We start from the raw sequence: 19,010 nt of genomic DNA on the forward strand, positions 1-19,010 counted from the left end.
GGCCTCACTGGACTGGGAGGCGAGAGTTGGCAGGAGTCCTAGTCCAGCTCAGCCACCATCCAGCTCTGTGACCTAAGGCAAGCCACCTCTGCAAGCCTACCTCCTCACTCCTCTAGGTCAGGGCAGGAGAGATGGCCAAGGTCTTTCCCTGCTCTGAGTCTCGGAGAACTCCACTGGTGTGAGCTTCAGTGTGAACTGCATCGAGGCAATTGAAAATCATGCCTGCAATCTGGAGAGTCATTTTGAATGGAAGGCAACTTTGCAGTGTAAGTGGTTTGTTTCAGTTCTGTGATTCAGCTGCTCCAAAGATTGAAATGGCAAGGACAAGTTGACAGGATTTAAGCCTCTAATAAATTCCAGGGAGCTGGCCAGGGTGCTGAACTCAGTCTCTATTATGACAGTCTTCAGACCTTGTTGGCTGCACAGCTCACACACAGAGCGCCCCAACCCTGCTGGTCAGCAATAGTACCCCCAGGATGGAGGCAAATAAGAGCGTTCTCAGCAAGCTCCAGACTTTAGGGCATCTGACATGTAAACAGCTAGTGGAATTTTGGAGTACATTGCATTCGATATTTCTCAGACCTATTAGAACTATATTTAGCTTTAGGAGAGTTTGGGAATAGCTTGGCGGGAGTGGACTGCCATTCAAATGAATATTAATAGTGTGGCTCTTGGAGCAACGAAAATATTTCTTCAGTTCAGTGTCTGGTATCACGAAGGAAAAAGTTCCGCAGTGTTAAAAGGCTTGGGGCGTGGGGGTGTGAGGAGCCTTCTGAAATCAGGAATCACCAATATCAATTAGAGTTTAAACCAAATTGTCTGAGCTTCCCAGGTGCCTAACCAAACACTTTCTCCCCACGATTCCTCCCCACCAACCATTTATTTTTCACAGATTATATCAATCTATCTCTTTCTTGCTGTGTAGTGTATTAATGATTCTCAAAATCTTCCAGTTTATCCAAAACTGAGATACTTGCACCAGAGGTTTACCCCACCCCCCATCAACCCACCAGTGTTCACCTCCCCTCTTCCCTACTCCAAAGAGAAAGCTAAATGAGTGATGCCTATTGGGAAGTCTTCCCTTATTCTTGGGATGCTGTAACATCCCCACCCCCCACCTATCTACATTTGCTCAGTCAAGGAGGCAGACTGCACAATTCCTTTCTCTAGCCTGAGGTTCAACTTCCCTATTAACATAGACACAACACTTCACTGAAGCTGAAGTATAAGAAATTTTCTGCTTGATGTGTTTTATGTCCCATTATTACTTTCCCTGCACATCACTTGCCTCTCTGAGGGGCACAGGAGAATGTGTCTGGTGCAAGGCTTTGGGGAGGGTCCCCCATCACTTAAAAAGGAGAAGGAGGGAGAGATGGACTCATAAAGGAATTCATCCAATGCTTCTCCCTCTGCCCTCCCAGGAGGTCCTATTAGACGTGCAAGAGTTGTCTCCTGCTCTGGAAACTTCCTTTGCATCCATGAACTCAATTGCCAGCCTCCCTGGGATGGCAGTTCTCCTTTTCCCTGGGTCTCTGCAGTGCTGCTACGTGTCTGCTTTCTCATCATGGCTGGGGCAGGATTGATAGGTTTTCCCTGTCTAGCCTCTCTGCTGCTCATTATTTATGGGATGAGACTGGAAGCAGGGCAAACATTAATAGCTCAAAGTGTGGATGAGCCAAGTCAATTACTACCCCACTCCCCCAAACAACATCCACCACCACAATGATTTAGTTCTTGTTTCCATCAGGTGGGAGAAATCAGAATTGCACATTTGCACATAGAGATTATTCACAGCAATAAGGAAAAATAAATAAAGTGTGTACAAGCTCCCAAGTAGGGGAATTTCAAAGGGAAGAAACCAAGGGCAGGAGAAGTTGGCCTCCGTGGTAGCAATGGCAGCTGGTAGTTTCCCCGAAAACGTCTCTTCTTGGTCACATGCCCTAAAGTTAGAGGACACACCCAAACTCCCATGCAAGATACATAATCTCCTCACAAATGAAAAACATTTCCATGGACAGGTGGAGCCAAAGCTCTCTTGGCCCTCTGAGTTCCCAATAGTGGTAGGCAATCTACTCCCCCAGGGCAGACATCTCTAAAGTTCCCTACATGAACCCAGAGGATTCTTGAGCCTCTCTAGAATTCAGAGCTCATAGCCCAGGAACAGACTCCTCAGCAGCAGGCTTGCCCTCGTTCCCTGGGCCTGGTGGGAGCAGGCACCAAAGCCAATCAAATACCCAGGGGAGAAGTGATCACCAGCAAAGGAAAACTTCAGCCACCTTTTCAATGTTCATTCTTAACATCACCCACAGCCATTTCTAGGAATAGCTGCTGGTGGTGGCCCAAACAAAGCCCCCAAAGAGAAGCTGCGTCGTGACATGAGGAGTCCAGATGAGGGAAACAAGCAACACAGACACGTGAACAGCATCCCTTAATGAGGAGGCAGATGGGGGTGGCGGTGGCCCCAACCAGAGGCAAGCGGAGTTGGCCCATGTTACCTAAGCTCTGTGTTTGGCTGAGGTTATACCAGCATCTTTCAGAACCACCTCCTCTTACAAGCTCCCGTCTCACTAATAAGTCATTGACCTTGAGTTTGAGTCTAGGGCTGATTTGCTGCTCTGTCTGGGGAACCCCAGGGGCCTTGTAGCTTAACGGGAAGAAATCTTCCTCATTTGAGCAGCAATCGTTTTTCCTCTCCTCCCGCCACTGTGATCCAATTAGTAGGCTGCTTCTCCTTGGAGAAAATGTGTCCACAGGTCCCAGGAGGCACTGGCCATTTGCCTGTCTGATGGGTTTGGAAAGGGAAAGCAGGGATGTATGTGTGCATGTGTTCCTTCCTTCCTACCCCGGACGGTCTCTCCCACCTGGGATGACCACCCAGCCAGCAGCAAGAGCACAGGGTGGGCAGGTGCTGGAGTCTTAGCTGCAGGAGGTCTGGCACGTGGCTGCGTACACACCGCTACCCACCGTGCCTCCGCTGCTCAGGCTGCTGGTGGGACACTTGAGGGGCTTCATGCTGCTGTCCCTCTGGATGTGCAAGTGCTCAAGCCGCCAGCGCTCCCAGCTCTTCCGAAACTCCATCTGGACCTTCCGTGGGAAAAAGAGGGAAACAAAAGCCACCATGTAAACCAACTGCCCACAAAATGGCCCCATTATTACATTAGTAGGGAAGGGAAAAAATCCACTGCATTATATTAAGAGACACAAGTCAAGGCCCTTGGGCGCCTAAATTAATATCCCAATAAAATTGTTTATTGTTGTCTCCTATTTTCCGCCTCCCCTCAGGAGAGAGATGGGATTGATGATCTAATTGGCCTCTTTCATCTCTAAACTCTGTGACTCAGCTAAGTACCTTTTACAATCCATCACAGGATTATTTAACGGAAGAGAACAAGAGGGACAGAGAGATTCGGGAAGAAGGGACATGGGAGAGAGGAGAAGGAGGGAGGACCTGACTTTAGAGCACGCTCTCCCAGATTTCAGCCTGGATGACTGAGAAGAGGGACAGCCCAGCCCTAAACCTCATGCTGCCTACACCAGACTCTTCTAAACTGCTCGAGGGCTTCTGGCCCCAGCGCCTTGTGAGGAGGATGAGGACAGGAGGGAATAAGGCTGAGACTGACAGCAGCAGTGAGGAGGGGGCCGTGGACAAGGGCTTCTCAGGCTGAATTCCAACTAATCCCACCTAGAAACTAGTCCTGACCCATGGGGGCTGCAGCCCAGGTGAGGTCAGTCAACCAGAATCCCTGCTGTGCTGAGCTCAGGCCTCCCCATCAGGAAAAGCCTTCTCAAGAGGGCTGATGCTTGGGGACCAGGTTGTTGGGGCAGAAAGATACAAATCCAAGTAACACTGCAGAGCCCCAATCACCTGATGGCTCATGGCAATGCTGTGGCTCCTTCTGATGGCCTGTGATTCTGGTCCCCCAGAGGGGGCTGCTGGGACCTACATATCTAGCCTGGAGGGGTCTGGAGGCTCTTCTGGGGGATGTTCCCATAAGTTTGCCTTCCAGAGCTTCTCTGATGTCTCCTATCCTTGCCCCCAGGCACCCCCATGCCGGAATGTCTCAGGCCCCAGGCCAGGAGGCCAGCTGCCAGCAGCTGTAGGTAAGCAGCTCACTGCCAATGCCCCCATCAGTACCTGTGCAAACACCCCTCTTCTCCTGCAAGGGCTGCTATCCATCTAGCTAAGCCCAGGAAGATGCCTGGCATGGCCACATGCTACCCCTTAAAAGAACTTCTTCTGCACCCAGTGGAGCTAAGATGGCCCAAGTCTGCCTGCCAGGATGGCCCCAGTATCCTGGACAGTGTCACGGAGCCCAGGATTGGGTGCAGGAGGGAGGCTGAGCAGACACCCACTATGGCCACCCTGCTCTGTGCCAGCTCGCTGCCTGGCCAAGCATGTGTGCTGGGTGTGCTAATAGCTGGGGTAGGGACACCCAAGGCTCATGGTAGCCTCTCCTGGTGCAGCAGCAAGAAGGCCAATCTTGTCCCAAAGCCCTTACCTGGGCGGAGGGGGGAGAAAGATGGTAAACTGAGGCACATCCATGGGAAGCCACAGGGACTGAAGAGGTTTCATGGATACTAGCAGGAAATCAGACAGGCCAGGACTTCTCAGAGTGCTGACACTGGTGTCCCCTTCTGCCCCCGTCTCCTTCGGCACTTTTTCTGAACCTCCACTGTGCCCCATACGACAATTGTCATTAGAAACCATCATTTATTGGGTCCTTATTATATGCCCAGCATTTTCCCATTTTCTATAGATTATTTCAGTGACCTTCAGAGCAACCCTGTAAAGCAGCTCTGGTTATTACTCCTCACTTAAAGGTGAGGAAACTAGATGCAGAGTCTTTAAGTATTTCCCCTGGTCTCAGCCAGGATTTGAACCTAGATCTGGGCTGACTCAGAGCCGGTCTCCTAACCACTGGCACCCTGCCTTCAGTGACTCTATAGGTCATGCTTTTTTCTGGCCACATCTCCTCCCCACTCAGCAGGAGGGCCATGAGGGCTGGGACCACATCTTCCTAGCTCAGTGCCCAGCATCCAGCAGGTACTCAACAGTGTTTTTTAAACAAGCCAAATGAATGAATGAGTAACTAGGTGAGCATCTGACACTGAGTTCCTACTGAGTTATTCCAAGGAAACGACAAAGGCGATAACATGCATCCTGGACCCCCATCCTAGCATGAGGTCAGTGCACTTCCTCACACACTAAGATTACCATCATTCCTCCCTCCAACGCCCTCTCTGGCCAGGCACCATGCCAGGCTCTGGGATTTGGGATGAACTGGTAAAGCTCATTCACCTCCATTTATGCTTGGGGAGAGAGGCAAATTGATGGCCTCTGGTCACACAGCTGGGCGGTGGCAGAACTGGGACCAGCACTCAGGCTCCTGATCAAGAGCCATGGTGAGAAGACACAGCCACAGCAAAACCACCTGCCGGCCTCCCCTCCCCGTGCCCAGTCCCCACCCACCAGCAGCTGGTGCGGGCCTTGGCAGCCATGCAGGACCAATGTCCAGGTCATCTTTTCTCCTCGGGTCACAAGTACCTGGCATTGCCATGGCAACCCTGGGTCTGTAGAACAGCTCTTGTGGACAGAGGCCTTAGCCCAGGAGTCATGTGTGTTTCTGTGGCCCAGGGATGATGACGTGTCTGTCCTTGTGCCTGGAAGAGCCAGGGCACGAGGCATCTCTGGGAGGGTTTAAAGGAACTGGGCTGTGCAGTAAAACAAGACAGGCTCTGCGGGCCCTCTGAGTGGGGTCTCCTGGACCCCATGGCAGGAGCTTGGGAGAGCCAGAAGGGGGAAGCCAGCTGGGGATCTGGTGATTCAGGGTCAAGTTCTTCGCCAAGGGCAGAGCAGGGAGTGTGTGCATCCCTCCCTCCTCACAAAGCGTGGTGTTCCTGGGGGCAGGTGAGGCAGGAGGTGATGAGTGACTGGGCTTTGAGGAACGGAATCAGGAGAAGAGACTGAGCCAGGGTCCAGGGGAGACTCTCCACAGAAGTGGTGGGGAAGCCACTCACACATGCGTGCAAAGAGGGGTGTGTGCGGTGAGCGTGTGCTGCCAGAATGGCTTTGGGGAAAGAGGGAGAAGTGGGAAACAGGGGACTGGAGGGGCTGAGAAGCTGAGAAGGTGCAGAAGCGAGCCTCATTGCCTCCTCAGTGGCCTCTGCTCCTCAGTGCACACTGGGATATCTGCTACCCTGCCCCCGTCCCCTGGAAAATAAAGCAGCACAGCTTAGGGTTAGGCAGCACTTCTCCCCTCTGGCTGAGAACCACTCCTGAAACGAATGCCACTCCACAGAGCTTGTGGTTCCTCGTCGCTCAGCATGTGCTTCAGTTCCTCAGGAAGTCCTTTATGAGGACTCAGATGTGGCGGAGAACCAGGGCTGGAACGTCCCTCTGCCTCCCACGGATCAAGGGCCTGTAGGATGAGGCCCCTGGAAGCAGCCTCTACAGGCACCTTCCCTCCTTCCCTGGCCCAGCCCCACTGAGCCTGGCCGGCCTCTGAGACCTGCCCAGGGGAACAGCCAGAACCCATTTATAGGCCACCCTTTGCCTGGCACTGCCTCGATTTCCCAACCCAGCAGCCCTGAGGTATTAGCAGGGACTCGCTCCCCAACTACTAGCTCTACCACCTTCTAGCTGTTGAACTGGGACTATTCACTTGACCTTCCTGAGCCTTAATTTCCTCATCTGTAAAGTGGGGATAACATCCTGGGACTACACAGGATTGGATCTGATAAAACACTTGAGCACCCTATATACAGTAAGCACTCAGAAGATGTTGTTCCCTCCCTTCTAGAGATCTGAAGTCCACATGCTCTGAGCATTATTACCTCCATTTTGCAGATGAGGAGACTGAGGTTTGGAGGAGGTATGTGACTTGCCCAAAGTCACACAGCTCGTTAAGTGATGGGCCTGGATGGGAGCAGAGATCTGAGGCCAGAGCCCACATCCTTGCATCTTTCCTGCTACATCACACTGCTTCTTTGAGCCTTCTCACAGCTCCCTGAAATACCCAGGTCCCCATCCTCTGCTCCCCACCATGTCCCCAACACTCATAGCAAAAGTAAAATTTGTATTAATGTGCTGATTCTTAAGATCTGTGAGCTCCAGGATCTCAGACTCAGTGACATATAAGCCACACAAAGAGCACTGAGTCTTTGAGGAGCAGTGTCCTTGGGTCACCTGAGCCCCAGCCCCACTGATGTAAACCCTCACCTGGGCCAGAATGGAGTTAACAGAGTCCTCCGCTTTGCCCCAGACTGTGGGGTGGGGGTTGTACTCTCTTCCCTGCTGGGGGTTAATCCTCTTGCAGATAATTCCCCAGATGGCCCTGCTGCAGCGTCTACAACTATTATTTGCTCTCCCCTCTAGAAGAAATTGCGGGGAGAGGGTGCTGGAATTGTGGGGGAAGGTGCTGTGGCATTCGTGACAAGCAGTTTGATGGCTTGGGGTTGCTCCAGTCTGCTCCAGGCAGAGCTGGTACCTTGGAGCACAGGGCCTTCCCTAGGCACCCACAGACAGACACCCCCCTCCTCCTGCGAGCTGACAATCTCAGAGAGGGGAGGGCTGTGGTCCTGCAGAGTCTGCAGGAGATGGTGTGGGGGTCGGCAAGAACCCCCTTCTCCCACTCGAGCAACCGGAAAGCCCCCGAGGGACTCATCCCCTTTCCCACAGCGGACCAGGGTCTGGCCTGCATACACAAAGAGTGGGGTGCTTTCCTCTTTCAGTCAGAATTAATTTGAATTCTAGCCCTGCCACTATTTCCAGATCAAACCTGGGGCATGTTCCTTACTTTCTCTGATCTTCAATGTTCTTGTGTGTGACAAATGGGAATATTGAAAGCAGAATTTTAGCAGGGACTTTTTGGGGGAAGACAGTGACAATTAAATAAGATAGTGATTATTAAAGCCCCAAGTATGTGACTTGGGTATGGCTGTGTTGAGTCACCGTAAAACAGTCAGCTCCACTTGTTCACTCAAGGCTCCCCTAACACGAGGCTAGGTCTTCCGCAAGTTCACATAGCATTGGGGTACACCTACATGTGTGTGCATGCGTGTGTGTGTGCGTGTGTGTATGAGAGAGAGACCCACGTGCAGAAAACAGAATACATGGACAAGAGGCCTCCTCAACTCTAGTGCCTCATTGGCTGAGGAGGGGGTTTCAGCTGAAAAGACTGATGGGAGTCCCCATTGCACAGCTCCAGACCAGCCAATGGCAGCAGCCCACAAGGGTCCCCATGTCCCTCCTCCGGCCTTACCTCGTTGTTGACAAAGCAGTACAAGATGGCCACCATCAGGCCCTGGAAACAAGAGTCACATCATCAGGGAGGAAGTGGGAAGGAGGTGTCCTGCAGGCAGGGCCTAGCCTGAAGCTCCTTGGGCCTCCAGCCCCAACATCCCCCTCATCAGATTGGGCAGCCCAGGCAGACCAAGAGATGGGGCTGCTGGGTTCCTTCCCCTTTCCTTCTGGAGGAACAAGCCCTTCGCTCAGATACCATGGAAGCTCTTCAACCACCCTCTCCTTGAGGAGGCCTGACTCGAGAAAGTACACTGCCTCTGACTGGGGGGCATTTTCCCTGCCCCAGCCCCATTTGTTCACTCAACAGACCCAATGCTCCAGAACCGTGATCTATGTATGAGTGTGTGCACATGTGTGTAAGTGCACATGCGTGGGCTAAGATGCTCATGGCCATCCCACAAGCCTCCTGAGGGGCTGGACCAGTTTCTTATATTTCTACATCCCCAATGACACTCACACCCCCTCAGCATCATCTAACACTAGTGGGGAGGATGAAGTCTTGGCTTTGGAAACTACGTGACTTGGCAAATCTTGTTTTAACATCTCTGAGCCTCAGTTTCCTCCTCTGTAAAATTGGGATAATCCTGCACACCTGCAATTCTGTGAGGATTAAATGCACGATGTGTGTAAGGCACCTGGCAGGGTGCCTGCCACCCAGGAGCAGCCCAATAGATGGCAGATGTGATGCCAGGCTGGGTGCCCACAGCTACATCCGGTAAGACTTCTTGCCCAATATGCTTATAGAGAAGATTGGCCTGGACGTCAGGACACCCAGGGCTTCTAGCTCTGGCTCTGCTGCAACTACGTAACCTTGGGCGAGAGCCACTTTGCCCCCAGGCCTCAGGCAGCGCATCTGCATGGTGCAGGCTGGTCTCTGCCCTAACCCTCCCCGGGACTTCACAAGTGAAGGCTGTACAGTCACCTGGAAGGAGGTGAAGGAGAGCTCTGTGAACAGCTTGATGAAGCGCAGCGTCCCCCGGGCATGCTCGTCTATCACGAAGGCAAAGATGATCTCATGGGTCCCCAGCAGCGGGATGAGTGTCAGTGTGGACTTGGCAAGTCTGGGGGGTGAGGGAGAGACATCATTCTGAACCCATCCCATGGATTCTTCTCCCCTTTCTGTGTCCCCAGCCCCCACGAAGTCCTGGCCTCTGGGTCACGGACACCATTCCACCCAAATACCCTGGGACAGGCTGCTTGGAAGGGAGGAAATAGAGGTCAAGTCCCCTCAGAAGCCCCGGAGCTGTCCAGGTACAGAGGTGAGGGCAGGCTTGGGGCCCGAGGCCAGGCTGGGTGGGAGAAGAAGGCCACACGGGGTTTCAAGCTCAGCACCCCAGGATCTCTGTCTCTGCTGGAAAGAAGGGCCGAGGGTGCCCAGCAAAAGCAGCCCAGTTACATCACCTGCACTTGATGTCCGTCTTGCACATAAGATTAGCTTTCAGTTTGGACACCACAATGCAGATGACCCGGACAAAGATGAGGAAGTTCACCTGCAGGGCAGATTGGCAGGTGGCTGGAGGCCCTCTCAAGACACCTACTCTCCCCCACTCCTTCCCCTGGCACCACCCCAGGCCCACCATAACTCCCACTCCCACCCCCACACCGTCACTCACTCCAATGGCAAAGAGAATGGGCAGCCGGATAATGAGCCAGTAATTCATGTTTGAGTTCCTGGTCCAGCAGCTAGAGAGGGGAGAGAGACACACACAGGCACCCCATTGGACACACAGAGACCCCAGCCCACAGTGCAGGCACAGGAGCACACAGTATACATGGGCGTGCAAAGTGACACACAGAGCCACACAAGCACCACCACCAGGGGCTACCCGACAACCAATCCCACAGACCCATGAAGAGCCCTTCAAGCCACACACGCGCGCGCGCACACACACACACACACACACAGTCCTAAATACACAGTCACACACAGAGAGATATGCACGTCCCCTTCATGAACCTATGAAAGTGGTCATGTATGTACTCAGCATCATACACAAAATAACAGAAATATTTCACTGACAGTTATTACAGAAAAACCTGCAGGGGGTCCCCACGTACCCCACAGACCGAGCACCATTTGTCATCACACAATCCCAGGGAGAGGAAGGGAGGGTGTAGAAGAGAACTAAACTCATAACTTAAGCTCCTCGTCCCTCAGTTTATCGTCCCAACAGGTAGAGCCGCATGCCCCTGGAGCCAGAGAACCCCATGGGGTTTGAGGATGGGGACCTCAGCACACCCACCCTTTGAAGCAGGACACTCACCCCTCATCCTCATAGAGGTACTTGACAATGCCCCAGGGGATAACAAACAGCAGGGGAACACCTAAGAGGAGAGAGGGAAAGAGAGAGAGGGCAGAGGGGCTGGCAGGCCAGAGCCACCACCATACATACCCAGAGGCCTCTCCTTACCCTGGGCCTCTCCCACCTCCAGTCCTTCTCCTTGCCTGGCCCCAAACCACACTTTCTAGCAGGTAAGGAACTAGGCTGGTCTGGGTGCCTGGGAGAACAGAGGTGGCAGGAACCAACCCTCCCCCACACCCAACTCCCCTGACAATTCCTTAGAGAGAGGCCCTACCACATTGTGGCTGTGTTACACCCTCAGCAGTTTGCCCCCTCCCATGGGCCAAACATACTGTCAGGGCTTGCTGCCAGGGCCGTGGTTGAGACACAAGGATTCAAACACCCAAGTAGCAGAGGGACAGGGCCATGGAGTAGGGGAGACATGCTGGATGAGGTGGGAACAGGCCAACTCTGATGCCCTTCTCCCTCCCACTCCCCCACCTGAGCCCACATGCCCATCTCAGTCAACTCCTTCAGGCACTGGAAGCCCCTCTAGTCATCTGTTCCCTCCCCACATGCACCTGCAGGTGGCTGTGCAGAAGCCTGGAGTAGAGATAGGAGCTCTATCCTTGATGCCAACAGCCCAACCAACTGTGCACGGTGGCCCACAATAACAACAGCTACAACACCACTTTCCACTTGGCTGAGACTTGATTGATGTATTAGGCAGTTTCTAGTATGGTCCCCAACTATCCTGACCTCCTGGTCACACCCTGGTGTACTCCATATTGTATCAGGATTGGTCTGTGTGACTGATAATGGATGGCAGAAGAGATGGCATGTCACTCCTGAGATTAGGTTATAAAAGACTGTCTTAAAAGGTTATAAAAGCCTGGTTTTGGGCTCTCTCTCAATCTGATCACTCACTCTTAATCTGAGTGTTTTTGGAAGTGGATTCTCCAACCCCAGCTAAGCCTTGAGATGACAGCAACCCTGGCCAACAGCTTGACTGCATCTCTGCTAGAGATTCTGAGCCAGAGGCACACAGCTAACCAGATTCCTGACCATAGAGACTGAGAGATAATAATTGTTGCTTTAAGCAGTTCAGTTGTGGGGTCATTTGTTACACAGCAATAGGTAACTAATACAACAGGTTTCCAGTTCCTTGAGGGTACAGCCTCATTCATCTTCAGAGCCTCAGTGCTCAGCTCACCTTAAGAACTCGACATGTGTTTGCCGACTTAAAATTAGATTGTCCGTCCTCACATGACAGATGGAGATGGATCAGGAGCTTAGGAGGGTACAGGTGGGACTAGAATGCAGGGCACACACCCACGCCAACCACTCTCAACGGCTTTCTGCACCAGCTCTGTCCATGCCTGTGTCTATCAACGTCTTTCTCAGGGTTGGAGATGTGGGTGCCTGAGATAGGTAAGGGTGTGCATCCTAAGGTGCATGGACACAGATGTGTGTGTGTGTGGGGGGGGGGGGGGGGTCCATGCATATGCATGGATGGTTTTGGGGTGTCTCCCCCAGGAAGGAGCTCATTTCCAGGGCAGAACCCACTTCATACCCTTCCTGTCTCCAGCATCCATATCCTCAACACAGGGATGTCCACTCAACAGCAGCTACTGAGCAGCTCGAAGGTCTGGCTGGGGGATGGAGGAAGGGGTGGAGGAAGCAGAGAAGCTCAGAGCTGACCAGAATTCTTCATCAGATCGATCTCTCCTTGGCCATTTATTTTTACACAAACCAGACCTCTCAGCATCCATCATGCTTTAGTAACAGGCCTTCGTGAGACTGGACAAGGGACAAATGGCCTCCAAAGGCCCTAGCACATAGCACAGAGCCTGCCACACAGAAGATGCTCAGTGAGAATGGAATGAATGAATGAATGAATGACGAGTGAGTCAATATATCAATGAGAGACGTGAAGCTCTCCAGGAAAGACAGCGCCAATTTCCTGAGCCATACATGTACAGAAACCTCCTTCTTGGGCTTCCCCAGCCACTTGCTGTCCTTTCTCTCTGAGACCCCATTCCAGGATTAGGGAGCTCACTCACGTTATCAGCCAGACCTCGTGACTTCATTCAATCACCAGCATCTTCTTAACAAAGCCTTTTTAAAAATGCAGGCACAGCTCTGCCACATGCAAACATTACACACTCCCTGCTGGCTTCATCTTTCTCTCATTTAGAAAATTAACAAGACAGGCTGGAGAAAAAAGCTCGAATTAAGACACACAGAACTGGCTCCAAGAAGTAATGATACCCTTGTCCATCACTTGCCTCCCTCCTGTGCAGCCTCCTTGTGGTGGCTTATGGGGGCAACCAGCCACCCACAGACTACAGCAGAAGCTGACGTGCCTTTTGGGGACTCCCCCAACTGTGTTGGAGTCCTAGGTTTTAATTCTTCTGCTTGCACAAGAAGCTAAAAGTTGTTTCTCAAGCATCCCAACTTGGGCTAGGCCTCCTGGTATCACAACAGAGCTCTTGGCTCTCTGTGAATCTCTCTCTCTGTCCTTCGGACTTTGTCCCTCTGTCTCTCTCTGTATCTCCCCACCCCAGTTCCTCAAGAGGATGTTCTGATTGGGAAGGGAGGTCCCACAGGTCCTGCCTCGTGCCCCCTCAGACTCTGAGCCCTGAGCTGGGGCATGACGTGGTGGAAAAGGACTGGCACCTCCCCCATTTCCTACTCAGAGACCTCCAGGGCACCATACATCCCCACTAACCCTCCACCAACCACCCCCGCTCCTCTGCACACATCACACCCTCCCTTTGATTGTTCCTGCCCTCGGGTCGCCATGGTGACAGGCACTAACAGTGCTGATGCTATTTCCCAGAATGGACAGACACAGTCCCCCAGCCTGAGGACAGCCTTCCCAGAACTCCCCTTGATGGTCTAACCTTGCCCCCACCCCTAGTTAGCTGTAGGGCTCTCCAGCTGCCCACTGCCTGTTTGATTGCCCTAGCAGGATGAAGAGGCCTGGGAGGGAAGGAAGGCCAAGCAGGGAGGGGCTAGACCCGGGGGGAGGAAGCGGAAGGGTGAAAGCAGGGAGCTGTGTGCAGAGGCCAGGTCCACCTGTGTAGGAGCCTGAGCTTACTCAGCTGGGCCCTCAGGGGACCAAAGAGATGCAATGCAGGCCAGAGAATTTTGCACGATGGCAGCAGAGCCTAGGAGTCAGGAGGGCTGGTTCCAGTGCCTGCTCTGCCTGTAAGGCCCTGCCCTGCCCTAAGACACAGATCACATTTAAGGTCCCTTTAGAGCTACTCTTCTACAATGGGGCTATACAGAACCAAGTGGCCGAGGAACACCAGCAAAAATGAATGAAGTGCAAGGACAGCGGGCAGGGAGGCTGAGAGGGCCCACGAGAGCAGACAGCCAGGGCCTGCTGGGCAACCTGGACCGGGAACAGCCTTGTAAAGGCTCAGAGGCAGGAGCCAGTATGGGAGGGGGACATCGAGGGAAGATCGTGGCTATGACTGAAGCGAGAAGTCCTGGGAGGTCAAGGGGCAGCAGTGGTCAGAGCAGCCTGAGGCAGGCGAACCAGGGAATGAGAGGAATCAATGAATGAATGGCAAGGTCAAGGTGGAGGGCAGGGTCCTGTGGTGTGTGGCAGGGACACCGGCAGATTAGGGAGGACCAGAGGGCAGGGCCTGTTCTCCGGCTCCGTCCCAGGTGGGTGCCTGAGGGCCCCTCCAGAGTAAGCACTGTGGTACTTGTTTCCCGCTAGTGGGGTGGGGAGGTGGCTGCTGCTGGTGGGCGTCCCAGCCTCTGCCCCATCCCACCCCTGTTCTCCTCGGAATCCCACATGGCGAGAGGCAGAAGCACAACCAGAAATGTTCCAGCAAAAAAAAAGACACAATGGTTCTCGGCAACCTTTTTTGGCTAGAACATTTCCAGCTGGGCTCCAGGCACATCCTCGGTCCACCTTTTCCTCAGCTGGCTTCCGGCGGACCCACTCTGCCTTACTCGGCTCTCCTCTGAGCCCTCCTCTTCACCATGATGTGACAGAGCCATAGCCCCTCAGCCCCTCACTCCCAGGGACCCCCACTCTGAGGCCCAGGACACTCTATTGCCCTCAGGGCCTGGGCTGTCCAGGACTGAGTGTGGGGCTGTATTCCCAAAGGGGTATTTGAGGACAGTTCCATGACTGCCAGTGGTGTGTGTGGTGTTTTTGGCCAGATAGGGTAGGGGGGGGCCTCTGCTTCCATTAAGGACAAAGGGTTGTACAAAGGGGGGAGGGTAATCATAACCCCCTGCAGTGCCTTGACAGACCCATCATAAGTGAGTCCTGAGCCCAGGAGGGACTTATTCAGTGGGCCTGCCCCTTGGCCAAGCAGGTGGTTCTGAGTAACAAGTTGGCCTCTTGGGGATAGAGTGATGGCAGCAGTTCAAAGAGGGGTCATGGTCTCCCACTGCCCCCCATGCCCCAGGTGGAGGAGGGGGAGGGGGAGATGAATGACAGCAGACCTTACCCCAGCCTATGCTCAGATAGAGCCTGAAGATGCGCTGCTCGGAGAAGGCTGAGAAGGCCAGCAGCGTGTACAGGTACACACCCTCCACCAGGAGCCAGTAGTAATTGGCCGCTACGCAGTACTGCATGAGCAGGAACACCAGGCGGCAGCCCAGAGAGTTCTGGGGGCAGAGGAAAGGTCCCCAGGGGACAAGAGCTCTGCCCCCTGCCTCTTTTGACCTCCCTCCCCCTCCTGCCCCAGCTGCTATCCTGCCTTGGTGAATGCAGAATGAGAGAGCTAACACCTTCTGGCCAGGGCTAGTGCTAAGAACTTGACCCGCTTTAGCTCATTGAATCCTCACTATCCTGGGTAGAAGAAACTAATATTATCCCATACAGGTGAGAAAACTGAGGCTCAGAGAAGTTAAATGACTTGCCCAAAACTAGACAGCTACTAAGGGACAGAGCTGGGATTCAAACCCAGGTCTGTCTCCAAAGACCACTCCTCTGTGTCAGGCTGACAACTCCCTAAGGGCAGGAGCAGTGTCTCCCTCCTTAGACTAGGGGTTCCCCAGGGTAGACTGCCTCTCCCATCAGACTGGAGCTCCTCATAGTGGACTGCTTCTACCATCAGACTGGGGGCTCCCCAGGGTGGAGTGCCTCTCCCATCAGACTGCATGTTTCCCCAGGGTAGACTGTCTCTCTCATCAGACTGGAGGCTCCCTGAGGACCAGGCCTGGGCAGTTCTTGCTTTTCTTTGTGCCAGGCCTGGGTGGGGTGGGGGAGGCTGGCCTTCACTGACCATCCATCCCTCCTCCAGCCCTTCCTAGACACACACACACCTGGTAGGAGAGGAGCCCATCCCACTGGTGCTGCTGGGGGGCCGTGTTGTACATCCACTTGAGGACCGCATCCTTGATGAAGACGGACAGTGCTCGGAGGATGAAGGATGCAAACAGGTTCAGGTGGATGTAGTTCCGGGTGCAGTGCAGGTGTCTGTGGGAGAAAGCAGGGCCCTTCCCTGGCAAGATGGCCAATAGTTCTGCATCGCAAACCCCGGCTCTCAAGCTAACACACACCTTGGGCGTGTTTCTGGCTCTGGGACTGTGCTCCTGTCTTCCCTCCTCTGAGAATGCCCTTCTTCCTTATAACCTTGAAAATCCTCCAGGTCCAACTCAAGTTCTGCCTCTCCATGAAGCCTTCAGCTGTGCAGTCACTGCCACACCCGCCCCATCCTCCATCCACACTCTATCCTTCTCTCTAAGGCATCTTCTTTTCTACAAAGTCATGTGTAACCCAAGTGGTTTATGGGTGAAGACCACTTTCCCCAGTGGAGACTTTGCTTTGCTTCTTGATGACAGGGCCCACGTCTTGTGTGCCTCTGGGCTGCCTTACAGAGGCAGACTGGGGCTAAGCACACCGTAGGAATTCAAGAAGTATTGGATACAATCTCAATATCCTCTCATGTAAAAAGGCATAGGAAACTGGAAATACAAGGACATTTTTTAACCTAATAAACGCTATCTACCCAAACTGGGAGCAAACATCATTCTTTTTTTTTTTTAATGGTTGACTTATAAGCTCTCTTTTTTCCTTTTTTTTTGGTGAGAAAGACTGGCCCTGAGTTAACATCTGCTGCCAATCTTCCTCTTCTTTTTTTTTCTCTCCCCAAAGCCCCACTACATAGTTGTATATCCTAATTGTAAGCCATTCTAGTTCTTCTATGTGGGACACTGCCACAGCATGGCTTGATGAGTGGTGAGTAGGTCTGCATCCAAGATCTGAACTGGTGAACCCTGGGCCACCAAAGCAGAGCATGTGAACTTCACCATTCAGCCTGGGGCTGGCCCCCTCAAACAGCATTCTTAACTGAGAAACTTTAAAAGCATTCCCTTTAAAATTAGGAACAAAATAAGGATCATCTAGCCTTAAGAAGCTATCATCATTCCATTCAACATTGTACTATAGATCCTAGCCACTGTAATAAGGCAAGAAACAAATGTATAAGAATTGGAAATAAACAAAATTATCATTTGTGGACGATGGATTATCTTCTTAGAAAATCCAAGAGAAGTGACACACACAAATTATTAGAATTAATAAGAGAGTTCAGCAAGGTTGTTGATGTATACATACACATCAGCAATAAACAATTAAAAAGTAAATTTAAAAATTCATTTATAATATTTTTAATTGGCTACCTAGAAATAAGTTTAACAGAAGATAGGCAAGATCTCCATGGAGAATACCATGAAATTTGCTTACGCTCATTAGAGAAGACAAATTAAGGGAAGACACACCACACTCATGTATAGGAAAACTAGCTTAACGGTGTCAGCTCTCCCCACATCGATTGACACACTGAATATGGCTATCACAAAAATTCCAGCAGTGTTGTTGTTGCTGTTTGTCATGCAACTTTTAAAACTTATAAAGCAGAGCCAAGGGCCAAGAATAGTCCAGACACTCCTAAAGAACCCAAATGGGCCTGCCATAAAAGAACCAAGATTTTAAATAAAGCTATAGTAGTTAAGGCACCATGTATTGGCAAAGGGACAGATAAATAGACCAATAGGCAAGAATATAGAGGACAGAAACCAACCCAGGCATAGATGACCCTTGCTGCATGGCAGTGTTGGCTCTGCAAACTGAGGAGGAAAGGACAGGCTATCAGTAAATGGCCCTGAAGCAATTAACTATATGTATACATGAAAAACGAAATTAAACTTTTTCTTTTCACCATAGACGAAAATAAATTCCAGGTGCATCAAAGAACCACGAGGAATGAGCAAAACTGATGACCCTAGATTAAAGAAAAAGTTCTTAAACAAGACTGTAAAGAAATTTGGTCTTTGGAAAAGAAAATTGATAAATTTCTTTTCAATTGATAAAATTAATTTTTATCAGTTGAAAATATTTATTGATGAATTTTATCAATAAAAACACATAAATTAATATATTTGATTCCACTAAAATTAAGGCCTTCTGTGGATAAAAGTCACCATAAAGTGAGTGAAAAAAACCCTACAGACTAAGAGAGGATATATCCTGGATTAGTATCCAGAGTATATAATGAATGCCTAAAATAACAAAGAAAGAGCCAAATAAAAAGCAAGCAAAGGATGTGAACAAGCAAGTCACAGAACAAAACATAAAAAAAAAAAAAGCTTAATCTCTCTAGGAATCAATATATGCAAATTATAATCATAATGAGATATTTCACACACTTCACATTAGTTAACAGTTAGATCTGAAAATACTAAATATTGCTGAGGATGTTAAGCGAAGGGAACTCTAATTTATTACTGGTGACAGAGGAAACTGGTATGACCACTTTGGAGAGCAACTCAACACCTAATAAATTTGCAAAAGCACGGGGTATTCAGACTAGGTGATTCCGCTAGGAGGTTATTCGCCCCTGGGGAAATGCACAAGGGGTCATAGGTAAGAACATTCATTGTAGTAAGGTTAATAATTCAAAAAAGAAAGACCTCAAATGTCTATTAAAAGCTTAACAAATAAACTGTGATATATCATACAATGGAGTAGAGTGACAGTTAAACAAATGAAACAGAAACACCTGTATCAACGTGACTGAATTTCACAAAAATGTAATGTTGGGCCAAAAATAACATTGCAGAAGATGTACAACATGCCATGAAAAATTTGCAAAACTTATGCTATATATTTTTGCAGATACTTACAAATGTGGTAAAAGTACAGAAAGATGTGTGGGAATTATAAGCGGCCCCCGCAGGGGTTCCCTCTGGTTGGGGGGAGCAGGAAGGGTTAGCCCAGGAAACATAACTGTGTGGTAGGCTTCAGTCCTTGGGCTGGATGGTGTGTGCACAGGTGCTCATAGTATCAGCCAGTGTATTTTTGGATCTCTGAAATACTTCATAATATAAGGGGAGAGTATTCATTGAGTGAATGCATTTATTGAGCATTAACTGTGTGCCCAGCACTGACT

The 19,010-nt window shown here is 51.1% G+C and overlaps 1 protein-coding gene across 1 annotated transcript in view; it reads right to left on the bottom strand.

The window, feature by feature from the left end:
* Positions 1-1,094: 1,094 nt before the first annotated feature.
* Positions 1,095-19,010, bottom strand: part of GLP1R (glucagon like peptide 1 receptor) — a 35,816-nt gene continuing 17,900 nt past the window's right edge. The window contains exons 6-13 of the mRNA XM_046640633.1: positions 15,883-16,036; positions 15,063-15,222; positions 10,567-10,627; positions 9,916-9,985; positions 9,704-9,792; positions 9,225-9,363; positions 8,262-8,303; positions 1,095-3,084 (exon numbers count right to left, since the gene is read on the bottom strand). Coding sequence (XP_046496589.1) covers positions 2,917-3,084; positions 8,262-8,303; positions 9,225-9,363; positions 9,704-9,792; positions 9,916-9,985; positions 10,567-10,627; positions 15,063-15,222; positions 15,883-16,036 — 883 coding nt within the window. The 3' untranslated portion in view covers positions 1,095-2,916. The remainder of the gene's footprint in view (positions 3,085-8,261; positions 8,304-9,224; positions 9,364-9,703; positions 9,793-9,915; positions 9,986-10,566; positions 10,628-15,062; positions 15,223-15,882; positions 16,037-19,010) is intronic.

Source organism: Equus quagga, chromosome 15 (assembly GCF_021613505.1).
Source record: "Equus quagga isolate Etosha38 chromosome 15, UCLA_HA_Equagga_1.0, whole genome shotgun sequence".
NCBI classification, from domain to species: domain Eukaryota; kingdom Metazoa; phylum Chordata; class Mammalia; order Perissodactyla; family Equidae; genus Equus; species Equus quagga.